Consider the following 13,568-nt stretch of genomic DNA (forward strand, 5'->3'; position numbering starts at 1 on the left):
GATATACACACACACACACACACACACACGCACACATATATGATGGAATGTTACTCAGCCATAAAAAAGAAATATTGCCATTTACAGTATTACTAGAATCTTCCCTCTTGATACTGCTTTTGCTTCATCCCATAGATTTTGGTAAGCCATATTTCCATTTTCATTTGTGTCTAATTTTTAAAAATTTCTCCTTTGATATCTTTGTTGACCCAATAATTGTTCAGTAGCATGTTGCCTAGTTGCCACATATTTGTGATATTTCTGGCTTTCTTCTTGTAGTTGATCTCTAGTTTCACACCATTTTGATTGGAAAAGATGCTTGATATGATTTTAATCTTCCTAAATTTATTGAGACTTGTTTTGTATCCCAACATATGGTCTATCCCTGAGAATGTTCCATGTGCACTTGAGAATAATGTGTATTCGGCTGCATTTGGATAGAATGTTTTATATATGTCTATCACATCAATCTGGTCTAAGGTTCATTTAAGGCTGCTGTTTCCTTGTTGACTTTCTGTCTAGATCTATTCACTGATGTAAGTTGGGTATTAAAATCACCTACTGTTATTTTGTTGTCTCCCTTTAGGTATGTTAATAATTGCTTTATGTATTTTGGTGCTCCTATGTTAGGTCAGTATATATTAATAACTGTTATGTCTTCTTGACGAATTGTCTGCTCTACCATTACTTAATGTCCATCTTTGTCTCTTGCTACCATTTTTGCCTTGAAGTCTATTTTTTCCCATGTGAGAATGGCTACACCCACTTTCTTTTGGCTGTCATTTGCTTGGAGTATCAACTTCCATTCCTTCACTTTGAGCCTATGTTTCTCTTTAAAGCTGAGATATGTCTCCTGGAGGCAGCATATAGTTGGGTCTTATTTTCTAATCCATCCAGTTATTCTGTGTCTTTTGATTGGTAAAGTCAATCCATTCACATTTAAGGTGATCGTTGATAGATGAGGACTTAGAACTGCCATTTTATCTTTTATTTTCTGGTTGCTCTGTATCTCCATTGTTCCTTTTTTTTTTTTAAGATCTTTATTGGAGTATAATTGCTTTACAATGGTGTGTTAGTTTCTGCTGTATAACAAAGTGAATCAGCTATACATATACATATATCCCCATATCTCCTCCCTCTTGCGTCTCCCTCCCACCCTCCCTATCCCACCCCTCTAGGTGGTCGCAAAGCCCTGAGCTGAGCTCCCTGTGCTATGCGGCTGCTTCCCTCCATTGTTCCTTTTTCCTTGTGTTTCTATCTGCCATTTTAGTATGGTGGTTTTCTATGATGTTTTTCCCTATTTCCCCTTGTTTTTATGTTTCCTCTCTCTGCTCTAGATTTATGTTTTGTGGTTACCATGAGATTTGTATGAAACTTATCATGGATAAAATTGTTCTTTTTCTGCTGATAGTATCTTATCTTCATTTGCCTACATGGGTTTCTTCCTTTTCCTCTCCCCTTTTTACATTTTTGTTGTCTTAAATTATTCCTTTTTGTGTTGTTTGTTACTAAATTAAAGTAGCTAGAGTTATTTTTACTGCTTTTTTCCCTTTAATCTTTATGCTATTATTAAGTTTTTAACAACCTATTCTGATACAGAATAAGTTGCAATTTTTTTATTCTGTCTGTCCAGTTACCATTTTACTCAAAGTTTTGTGTACAGTACTTTTCCCTTTTCATTTCAGGTAGAAGAGCTTCTTTCAACGTTTCTTTTAAGGCACATCTAATGTTGATGAGCTCAGTCAGCTTTTGTTCGTCTGGGAACGTCTTTATTTCTCCTTCATATCTAAAGGATAACTTTGCTAAATAGAGTATTCTTGGGTGATGGTTTTTATCTTTCAGTATTTCGAGTATGTCCTTCCACTCTCTCCTGGCCTGCAGAGTTTCTGCTGAGAAGTCTGCTGATAGACTGATGGGGATTCCTTTGTAGGTTACCATCCTTTCTTCCCTGGCTGCCTTTAGAATATTCTTTCTTTGTCATTGACTTTTGACAGTTTTAATATACCATGTCTTGAAGAAGGTCTTTTTGTATTGAGGTAATTAGAAGTTCTCTTGGCTTTGTGGACTTGTCCATCCAGTTCCCTCCCCAGGTTTGGGAAGTCCTCAGCTATTATTTCTTTAAATAAACCCTCTGCACTCTTCACTCTCCCTTTTCCTCCTGGGATACCCATTACCCTAATGATGCCCTTCCTAAAAGAGTCAGATGGTTCTGTAGGATTTCTTTACTTTTTAGATCTTAATTCACTCTCCTCTTCTCCCTGTATCATTTCTAGATTTCAATTTTTAAGCTCACTAATTCTCTCTTCCATGTGGTCTGCTCTATTTCCAGTGCTTTCTAATGCATCCTTCATCTCATTTATTGAGTTCTTCAGCTCCAGAATTCCTATTTGGTGCTTTTTTTGAATTTCAGTCTCTTTGGTAAAGTATTCCTTCTGTTCATTCATTTCATTCCTGAGGTCATTGAACTGCCTTTCAAAGTTTTCTTGTAGCTGGTTGAGTATCTTCATGACAGCTATTTTGAATTCTCTATCAGATCACAACATTCCGTGACTTTAAATTTGGTTTCTGGAGGACTGTCATTTTCTTTTTGTGGTACTGTGTTACCATGGTTCTTCATGGGGCTTGATGAGTGCTCCTCTGCCAGTGCATTTGAAGTGGTGAACGTGTTTCTTCTTTAGGTAAAGCTTTTTTTTTTTTTTCCTAACTTGATTGTAGCTATTCACTAGGTTAGTAATTAGATGCCTTTCTTTTGTTTCCCAGTAGGTGGCGCTATAGCACAAGTTTTTGGTTTCTCTTACCCGCGCTGGTTATTTTTGAGAGCTGGCACTTTCCACTCTCCACTGTCCGTGTCAGAGGTGTCGCCTGGTGCCCTCCTTGTCACTATTTCCGTCTCCAGGGTTGTCGGTTCCTTGCTGCTGCCGGTGTTGCTGACAGTGCCACCTGGGGCACGGAGATGGCCGGCACTGCCTTCACCGTCCCTCTGGTTCCACCTACTTTATGTGTTCCAGTCCAGTCCCTCAGATGACAGAGGTGTGGAACTCTCCAGCATGCTGCTGTGTTGGGCCGAGGAACCTTTGTTGAGTCATGGAAGTTTTACTGGTTTTACTTACTGGTCGTAGATTGAAGGGGAGAGACAAAGGGAGTGTCTCACACCCCACATGATGTTGATGTCACTCTTCCAAATGGGCACATTTTAAATACATTTGATAGGATCATAAGGGTAAACTTTTCTGTGTTTTACTAAGCAGTAGGTCTAAATGGAATCAGAGGAAAGTGGTCCTTGTTCATGTTTACAATTCAAGCGGTTACATATTTTTTAAGTCCTGAAAGATGCTTTATTAACGGTAAGGGTTCTCTTATTTCTTGATTAAATTTAGCAAGAAGCTTACTATGAAATGTTACTTGCTGGCTGGCTTTCATACTGAAGTGTTTCACTTTACCCTGATCTAAAATAGTGTGCCTTCCAAAGCTACTAGTGACAGATAAGAGCAGGAATACAACTTTACACAGTCAAGGAACATTTGTTTCTCTTATAATGCACTGTTCCAGGACTTTGTCCCCTCTCTGGGCCTTTTCCATTTTTTAATCTTAAACGCTAAACTATAGAATTAAACTCCTTGACTAAAGTTTTCTGTAAGACAATTTATCTTCTTTGTTTCAGAACTCTGGGTGGCCTACATTTCTTTTGACTTCAACAAACAGTCTTGCTCTTGAGTGAAAGACTGCTCCTTTCATGTTAGTATTAGTCACTCACACATATGAAAGAACGCCTGCCCTCTTGTGTCCATAGAGACTCCTACAATAAGGAGTGAATTAGCAAGTTTATCACGCCAGAAATACAGAGTTCTCTCCTGTGGAGATTCCTTACCAGAGTTTGCTCAAGGCTGCCAAGTATGGCTGTACAGTTCAAACACTGCAGAACAACCTCAGCCCAAGAGCTGAATGAACAGTCATTGAGGGACTTCCCTGGTGGCGCAGTGGTTAAGAATCCACCTGCCAATGCAGGGGACACGGGTTCGAGCCCTAGTCCGGGAAGATCCCACATGCCACGGAGCAACTAAGCCCGTGCACCGCAACTACTGAGCCTGCACTCTAGAGCCCACGAGCCACAGGTACTGAAGCCCTGGCACCTAGAGCCCTTGCTCCCCAACAAGAGAAGCCACCACATTGAGAAGCCTGGGCACCGCAAAGAAGAGTAGCCCCTGCTCACCGCAATTAGAGAAAGCCCGCGTGCAGCAGTGAAACCCAACGCAGTCTAAATAAATAAATAAAATTAAAAAAAAAAAGAAAACAGTCATTGAAATTCATCTCATACTTTGCTTGTCAATCACGCCTCCTATGTCTAGACTGTGTCTTCTCAGAGGGGTTGCCCATTAAAATTTCATTCAAGGCTGCCATCCCCTCATAAAGCTTTGCACCACCTGAAGTGTGCATCCTTCTGTCATTTATGCAAATCTCTGTATTGGCTAATGACAGCCTCGTGGAGGCTCATTGTGAGTTAGTTGTACACTGCTCTCATCATGTAACTTTCCTACTCAGAAATTTCCAGGAATTAAAATTCAAAATTGGAGGTGAATGACATCACATAGTCCCAGGTTATCAGAGGAAGGGAATAAGGAACAGAGAGGCAAGAGAAGTGCTAAATTTGTTGGTGGCGATGCAGGGAACTAAAAGGCCGGCCTTCTGACTCCCAGCATATTCGCTCTGAAGTCTTAGGCGATCCCGTTATTTTAGCCCACCCCACCTATCCCTGTCAGGTCTAGAGTAAATGCACAATAGCTTGTTTGTTGAGTGAATGAATGAATGACTGTCTTTGCCCGGCTTCCCAGAACACGCACTCTCCTGTGCTACATCTACTGCTGTGCACCTTCACGCATAGTATTGTTCCCACCTGTGATGCTCACTGCTCTCTACCTGGTCAGCACTCACACAAGCTTCAAGACTCAGATCCACTTCCTCCATGAAGCTCTCCTCTTCCAGCCTTCATTAAGCCAGAAGAGGGAGCGCCATGGAGGCTGAGCATAGGTGTTCAGACTTAGCAGAAGAGCCCTGGACTGGATCAAGGACCTGCATTCCAGGCCCAGGTCTGCCAGGAGCTGGCTCTGTGATCCTGGATAGATCCCATCGCCTCCTCTCGGAGTGCCATTGGTGTTGCTCAGTGCATGACATGCATAGTTCTAGTGAGGTGACATTAGGGACTTCCTGAAAATGTATTTTCTCGCATGTTAATAGAAATGTATTTGCTTAAATGTACTGGTTTTGGGGGGGAAAAGCCCCCAAAACATTAGACCCATGGTTCCTTGGATATTATTTTATGTGATAAGGCTAAGTATTTTAAGTTTAAAAAGAGAGCTCATGTAAGGAAAAATATTACGTAAAGCATAGCACAGGTAGTAATCAGACATGGCAAAGATAATAAAGTAGTATAAAAACGGTGGGAGTTTGCGAGGCCCTGGAGGCGCTCACCACCCTGGTTCCTTTTAACTCTCCCTGGGCTCTTCTCTGACCTTAATGTAGCACCGCCAGCTTGTCCATCACTGTTAGTTACTGACGACAATATAGCCTCTCTCGTTGTTACAGCTGTGTCTGATATTCCTTGATCTCTACCACACTCATCACAAAATAAATCACACAATAGGCCTTTAAAAAAGACTTGTGGGCTTCCCTGGTGGCGCAGTGGTTGAGAGTCCGCCTGCCAGTGCAGGGGACACAGGTTCAAGCCCTGGTCTGGGAAGATCCCACATGCCGCGGAGCAACTAAGCCCGTGCACCACAACTACTGAGCCTGCGCTCTAGAGCCTGCGAGCCACAACTACTGAGCCCGCATGCCATAACTACTGAAGCCCACGTGCCTAGAGCCTGTGCTCCGCAACAAGAGAAGTCACGGCAATGAGAAGCCCGCACACCGCAACAAAGAGTAGCCCCCACTCGCCGCAACTAGAGAAAGCCCGCGCACGGCAACAAAGACCCAACACAGCCAAAAATAAAAACAAATAAAATAAATTTATTTAAAAAGAAGACTTGTGGCTCTGCTGATTTTCCAACATTTGTAAAACACGTTGACCCAGAGTGTCAAAACCATGTTCACTTTTATAAATGTAGATACTTGTTCTACTTAAAAAAATTAAGTAGACTCATTACATAAAATGTGGAAAATACAGAAAAGGAGAAAGAAAGAAGGCATCCGTATTCTTACTGTCCAACAATGAATCCTGCTAATATCTCCCCCTAATTAAAAGTTTTCCTGGAAAATCCTAGCAAGTGAGGATCTACTCTGTTCGTCATTTTGGAAACTTGGAATAGTCCCGAGTTAATGTATTCTTGTCATCCCAAATCATAAAATCAAAAATTTTCAATGGCAGATCCAGGGATGGAGGTCCACTGGCACCTTTAGAAACGGCAGTTGAGTAACTGCCACAGAGGGGAACCAAAGCTGGGAGAGGATAATAATAACAGCCACTGCAAAATGCACTGTGTACACGAAGCTCTGTGCTAACACTGATGGCTCAGTATTTTGCATATGTGTTACGCTGATTTGTATATTCGTGTTTCCTGTAGGGTTTTTGGAGTCTCTGGACGACTTTTACCTTCTCAGCAGTGGTTTGGTATTGCTGCAGACCACAAACAGCGTGTATAATAAAACCCTACTGCAGCACGTGGTACCCAAGTCTCTCCTGGCCTGGCAAAGAGTCCGGGTGGCCAATATGATGGCAAACGGAGGCAAGCAGTGGGCAGAGGTCTTTTCAAAATACAACTCTGGTAAGTGGCCCTGCAGAGTAACTTTTAGGCATGTACGTACGTTTAGATCTGGAGTTAACCAGTAAAGCCATACCCATGCCCTGTCTTCATGTCTCCCGATATTTCAGGCACGTATAACAATCAGTACATGGTCCTGGACCTGAAGAAGGTAAATCTGAACTACAGCCTTGGTAAAGGCACTCTGTACATCGTGGAGCAAATTCCTGCATATGTAGAATATTCTGAACAAACCGATGTTCTGCGGACAGGTATTTTCTTCATGCTGGAAGTCTGGAAGTCTGATTGTGTGTGTGTGTGTGTGTGTGTGTGATGGGTAATATGTGCTGTGCGAATGTATGATGCGGGGAGTATATGGTGGGGAAGGAAGGAGGGGAATGCTGTTGCTAGTCACACAGGGAAAAGAATGACCAGGTTCAGCACAACATGTAAAACCTGCCCCTCAGACTCTTACGTGACAGCATGATTACCTTTATGCATAGACTGGGACGAAGCCAGGCATTCACAATCTTATGACTACTTATGGTTCCAGTATTACCTTCTCTGCTGGGTTCCCAAGTAAAGTTTTAGTTCAGCAACTATTTATGGAAGTGCTACTCCGGCCCAGGGACTGGAAAAGCGTGGATGTAGAATCCTCAACACACAGTCTGATAGGGAAGCAAGGCACCTAAAGAAGCTATTAGAGCCCAGAAAGCAACAGCAGTGATACGCTCTGGTGTAGCAAACCTGGTGGTGACGCCGTCAATGGGAGGGATGAGAGAAGGCGGTTCTGGAGGGCAGGGTCACAGCCCAGACGTTGGAAGTACTGGCTTTGGAGTCACATTGCCTTGATTGGACTATCTGTTCCTCAAAATCTTATCCACTCTGTCCAAGCCTCACTTTCTTCATCTGTAAAACCTGACAGTAATGGTACGGGTCCCTAGTCACTTACTCGTAATTACAAAATCTCAAAACTCTAAAAGTTCTTTGTTCCTTTGTCTTTTGTCCTAGCTCACTTGTGGTAGCCAAGTATGACCTGATCTGAACTCACTCGGCAGCAAAAACTAACTTGAACTATTTATGGCCTCTATTTATTCCCTCTCCTCTGGAGAGAATTTATACGTCAGGCTACAGAGTTATCAATGTCTTTGATTATGAGGGGCTCCCCACAGAGACTGCAACATCATCTGTAATGTACACACCATTGCTGTTCTGCAATCTGGAAAACCCTGAGTTCTGAAACACATCTGGCCCCCAGGAGTTCTGCGATGTGGGAGTGCAGACCTTTGCAGTCCCACAGGGTTGCCACGATAATGAACGGAGATAAGCTTTGTGGATTCTTCAGCACATTGCCGACACTCGGCAAGTCCTAACATCTTGCCTTGAACGTAGTGCTCAGCACACATAAGAAGTCCTCACTGAATATTTGTTAAATAAATGAAAGAGAAGATGATGTCTGCGTGGAGGTTTACAGGCTAGAAAGGAGCTCAGCCATTTGACAAGAGGACAAGGTCAAATAGAGGCATGAAGACCATGGTGTGACGGAGAAACTATTAGCCCAAGACAGCTAGAGAGAAGGCTGTGACACGGAAGATAGGTAGTCAGAGGAAAATACAGCCTTTGGATCCTGACGAGCAGTCAGTTTAGCCTTTATACAAAGTCCAGAGATAAACCCATGAACCTATGGTCACCTAATCTACGGCAAAGGAGGCAAGAATATAAAATGGAGAAAAGACACTCTCTTCAATAAGTGGTGCTGGGAAAACTGGACAGCTACATGTAAAAGAATGAAATTAGAACACTCCCTGACACCACACACAAAAATAAACTCAAAATGGATTAAAGACCTAAATGTAAGACTGGACACTATAAAACTCTTAGAGGAAAACATAGGCAGGGAAAACATAGGCAGAACACTCTTTGACATAAATCACAGCAAGATCCTTTTTGACCCACCTACTAGAGTAATGGAAATAAAAACAAAAATAAACAAATGGGACCTAATTAAACTTAAAAGCTTTTGCACAGCAAAGGAAACCATAAGCAAAACAAAAAATCAGCCCTCAGAATGGGAGAAAATATTTGCGAACGAAGCAACCGACAAGGGATTAATTTCCAAAATATACAAACAGCTCATGCAGCTCAATATCAAAAAAACAAATAACCCAATCAAAAAATGGGCAGAAGACCTAAATAGATATTTCTCCAAAGAAGACATACAGATGGCCAAAAAAAGCACATGAAAAGATGCTGAACATCACTAATTATTAGAGAAATGCAAATCAAAGCTACAATGAGGTACCACCTCACACCAGTCAGAATGTCCAACATCAAAAAATCTACAAACAATAAATGCTGGAGAGGGTGTGGAGAAAAGGGAACCCTCTTGCACTGTTGGTGGGAATGTAAATTGGTACAGCCACTATGGAGAACAGTATGGAGGCTCCTTAAAAAACTAAAAATTAGCCTTTATCCTTTAGAAAACTGGAGTCTTTGAAAAGGGAGAACGCACAGGTCAGAGAGAAGACAGGAGGAGAATTAGAAACTTGAAATAGATCAGCTGAGAGATGAGAAGGAACAGAACCAAGATACGGTATGGATCCTGGGGGTCAGGGCCGGTCCTTCATTTCCCAGGTCCTCGAATCCATTTTGTAACGACACCCAGAGGGAACCGCCTCACTCCAGGGTGGCTCCTGCCAGCTAAATGCAAATAATGTGCATAAAACAGAATTAATTAAGGTGGCAACTTCAAGAAGATCAGATGCTACCAAGTAGCGGACCTACCTCCTCTTCTTGTTGGAAAATCCACCTGAGAAGGCAGATGGTTAGGTGGCTACTTGGTTGGCGTGGCAGTTCAAAACCGAGAACCTAGCTGTCGGACTTGGTTCTCAGAGCCTGATAATCACAGGAAGCCGCTGATTATATGCTGGTAGATTCAGGTTCTTTGCAATCCCATCCCTAGATCCCACGAAGAAATCTACCCTGGGACTAAAACAAGTTGATGCTGATCTGTCTGTAGTTTTGTTTTGTTTTCCCCCAGAGGCAAGAAGAACACAGAGTTAAACTCATTGAGTGTCTGCTATATACTTGACATACCTTTTACTTATATTCCTTTGTTTGACCTTCATAACGTATTTCCAGATAAGTAGTTCGTTACCGTCTTACTGTAAGGGAAGAAAGGCTCAGAAAGAAACATGTGATTTTCCTAAATAATTAAGCGATATCATATAGCCATTTAAAAAAAAAAAAAAAAAGTCCCGCAAACCTCCTAGTATTTGGAAGCAGCTGTGATATGCCGATAGAAGCCCTGGGTGATTTTAGTCAGAAGGAAGGTATTCGACCTCTCTGAACCTCTGTTTCTTCCTTTAGAAGGAGGGATGCAATATTTATACATCAGCAGGTATTGTGTTGTTATATAAGATACTCTATTTTAAATCTTTTTTTAGTCATGAAGCTTTATGTGAAGTATAAAGCGGCCATTTTTATTATTCATTTGAGCTATTCACATAGAGAATTCACATAGAGAACTATAATTATAAAAGTTAATATTCATCTAGTGCTTACCAAGTACCAGACCCTGTTGTAAGCTACTCCATCTGTTTGAACTCATTTAACACTCACAATGATCCTTATAAGGTAAGTACTATCATTGTTCACATTTTATAGACTGAGGCACAGAGAGGTTAAAAACTTCGTGTAAGGTCACATACCTAATAATGGCAGGACCAGGCTTAAGGTCCAGGCAGTCTAACTCCCAAGTTGTATAGCCTAGGTACACTGCAATAATAAATGTGACTTTTAGCCTGCACTTTCAATGTTGTCTTTATCTCACTTCTTCCTGATGCTGGCTCTGTGCCCCAGAATCAGCAAGGTTGAATGTCTTGTCATTTGTTTTCTCTTAATAAGTTCACCCCCGAGTAGGGGATCCTATAAAACAGTAAGAAGGGAAAAAGGCAGACAAGGGCTAAGAGAATATAGGAGTGGGAATTAATCGCCGAATGCTGAAGGCTGACTGTCCTATAGGCAATACCTTAGGCCACTGTAATCTGAGCTGTTCCCGAAATGTTGATTTTACTAAAGTTGTGTCACACGTTTGACGCCTAGTGTCGTTGGCACACTGTGAAGCTCTGAATGCAGCTGAGCCTTTATGAGTGTTGAGCGTCAGAGGAGTTAATGCCTACTGGAACCATACAGACCATCTCCATTCCCCTCACATTATGAACTCTTCCTTTCCCTCCTCCTGCTAAAAAAAAGGGGTTGGGGGAATGAGGTTAACTGCCTAAGGTCTAGTTATTCAACCCTGAGCCTAGAATTCAGATAATCTTCTGCTTAATAGATTGCTTTAAGAATTTGGGGTGAAAACCCAAAGAACCCTGATGCTTTTCTTCCCCTCATGGAATAATCTAGAGGTCTACTGAGTCTGTAAATGTCAAAGGATCTGTTTGATTGCCAGGGTTCACAGTCATTATTTTCTATGTAGTATCATTTTGTAATTACACAGCTGTGCCAATTTTCAAAAGAAAGTACCACGAATAACATTTCTTTGGTTTCCTCTCTCTTCTGTCTTCCTCCCTGTCCATCCCACCCTTCCCTCCCTTCCACTCCAAATTAGGCTACTGGCCCTCCTACAACATTCCTTTCCATGAAAAAATCTACAACTGGAGCGGCTATCCAATGTTGGTTAAGAAGCTGGGTTTGGACTACTCTTACGATCTGGCTTCACGAGCCAAAATCTTCCGGCGTGACCAAGGGAAAGTGACTGATATGGAATCCATGAAATATATCATGCGCTACAACAGTACGTAGCACATTTCTCACGAATCATTCTTCAAAACTCCTTTTCTTCCCCATGGATAAAGAATCCATGTCATTTTATCATCTCTGTACTAGAAGGAATTATAAGAAGTTATTGAATTATTTAGTATTCAATTGATACTATGCATATTATATACACAACAAATAGAATTTTGTCCTCTTTTATAAAAATGATAGGGAAGAAGATTCTACATTTTTTTTTTAACTGAAAAAGTTATATGTAAAACACAGAAGAAAAAACCCATGTAGGGTACTTTTTTTACCCTACCGTCCCAAACACAGATTTCCTTCCAAGGAGAAAAGCAGCTACTAAAACAGCAATTATTCATAAACACTTTATTTTTGATGAACAATATCGAGTCAGATTTGTATTTATTTTGTTAAAAAAAAATGTAGGTACATTTGTCCTCTGTTACCTTTCTTCCATCCATTCTTCACTGTGCAAGGTTCTTGAGACCAGGCTGAGCCTGGAGCAGGGGACTTGGCGGTTGCCTCTTCCCAGTACAAGTCGGAGGTGACTTCTGTGTATGGGAGCAGGCTGGGCCGAGGAGGTCTCTCGGGTATACGCTCTGATCATCTAGGCTTTGACAGGTCCAGTTTACTGTGGATAAGTGGATCTCAGAATGGTCAGTGCTCACTCTTTTCCCCATCACTGTTTCCTAGATTACAAGAACGATACTTACAGTAACGGTGATCCCTGCAATACCATCTGCTGCCGTGAGGACCTGAACTCACTTAATCCAAGTCCTGGAGGTTGCTATGACACCAAGGTAACACGCTATTGGTTGTTTTGGTTTTTTTTTTTTTTTTAACTTTTTGTTTTATACTGGAGTACAGCCAATTAACAGTGTTGCAGTAGTTTCAGGCGCACAGCAAAGTGACTCAGCCATACGTAACATGTAGCCATTCTCCCCCAAACTCCCCTCCCATCCAGTCATTACTGGTTTTTGAATTTAATTTCTACCAGCACCTAGGCCTTTTCAAAGGCAGAGCTGCAGAGGTTTTTGTGGCATAAAACACAATAATGTCTCTAAACACAAACTCAATTCAGGAATCAGCTTTTTCAGAGATGCTGGTGGTAGGTCCTATTGCCTAACTTCCAGTTCCTGCTCGGCCACTCAGCCGTAAACCACATTATCTTTTATGCTTCTGTTTCCTCATCTGAAAAATGGAAGTAAGAGTACTTGCCTCAAGGGTTGTTGTGAAGAGTCAACACTTAATAGCTATGAAATGCTCACAACAGTACTTAGTGGGTTGTTGTAAACATACACGATCGTGGTGGTGGTGGTGATATTGTGGAGGTTTTAGGGTTTACCAGGCCGGCCCAAAGTCCAGAGAACATACCGAGAGCAGTGTGATTTCACGTTACACAGGAACGGAATGTAGCCGAAGGAACAAGTATTGGACCAGATGCTCAAGCAATAAAGACTTTTCACTATGCTAGAATTGTTAAGTGCCGTAATGTGTCCACAATATAGGTAATAAGTTTGCAGTGGGGCTGAAGCCCACTCATATAGGCTTGTGAGAACCAGTTGTTAAAATAGTTGACACCCAGTTGATAGCTTGAAGTGGTGGAATAGTTACATCGTGGAAATCAGCAAACACTACAAATTGGGGTCTTTTTCCCTCAGAGAGCTAGTTAGTTAAAAATTTACCAGGATTTGGGATGTCCAAGGTTGTGAGTTAGCCATTTAGTTGGTGGAAGGAATCATTCTACCACATCCTTCTGCACTTTTGGCTTGGGCATATGTCTTTTCATTTGCATCTCCAGTCCTAAATTCTAGAAGAAATCTGTTACAAGCGGAGTTAACTGTTCTATCTGACGCTCTGGTAACTTTAAGAATGCCAACCCCCCCATACCTTATTTTTTCTATCAGCTTAATGTCTAAACAGAAGATGCCTTAGAAGAGTTTGAGCCAAGCTTTAGCCTTAATGACTCTCAAAATGTTGTGTAAGAAAAATTTAGTGGATGTAGCGAGCCTGGCACACATGAAGCCCCAGTGAATGCTTTTGCATTTA

General features: G+C 41.7%; 1 protein-coding gene across 1 annotated transcript in view; it reads left to right on the plus strand.

Annotated features, from left to right (window-relative positions):
- PLBD1 (phospholipase B domain containing 1) overlaps positions 1-13,568 on the plus strand; it is a 72,746-nt gene that overhangs the window by 53,489 nt on the left and 5,689 nt on the right. The window contains exons 7-10 of the mRNA XM_030841358.3: positions 6,558-6,758; positions 6,866-7,006; positions 11,347-11,532; positions 12,213-12,319. Coding sequence (XP_030697218.1) covers positions 6,558-6,758; positions 6,866-7,006; positions 11,347-11,532; positions 12,213-12,319 — 635 coding nt within the window. The remainder of the gene's footprint in view (positions 1-6,557; positions 6,759-6,865; positions 7,007-11,346; positions 11,533-12,212; positions 12,320-13,568) is intronic.

This window comes from Globicephala melas, chromosome 10, assembly GCF_963455315.2.
Source record: "Globicephala melas chromosome 10, mGloMel1.2, whole genome shotgun sequence".
In the NCBI taxonomy this organism is placed as follows: Eukaryota; Metazoa; Chordata; class Mammalia; order Artiodactyla; family Delphinidae; genus Globicephala; species Globicephala melas.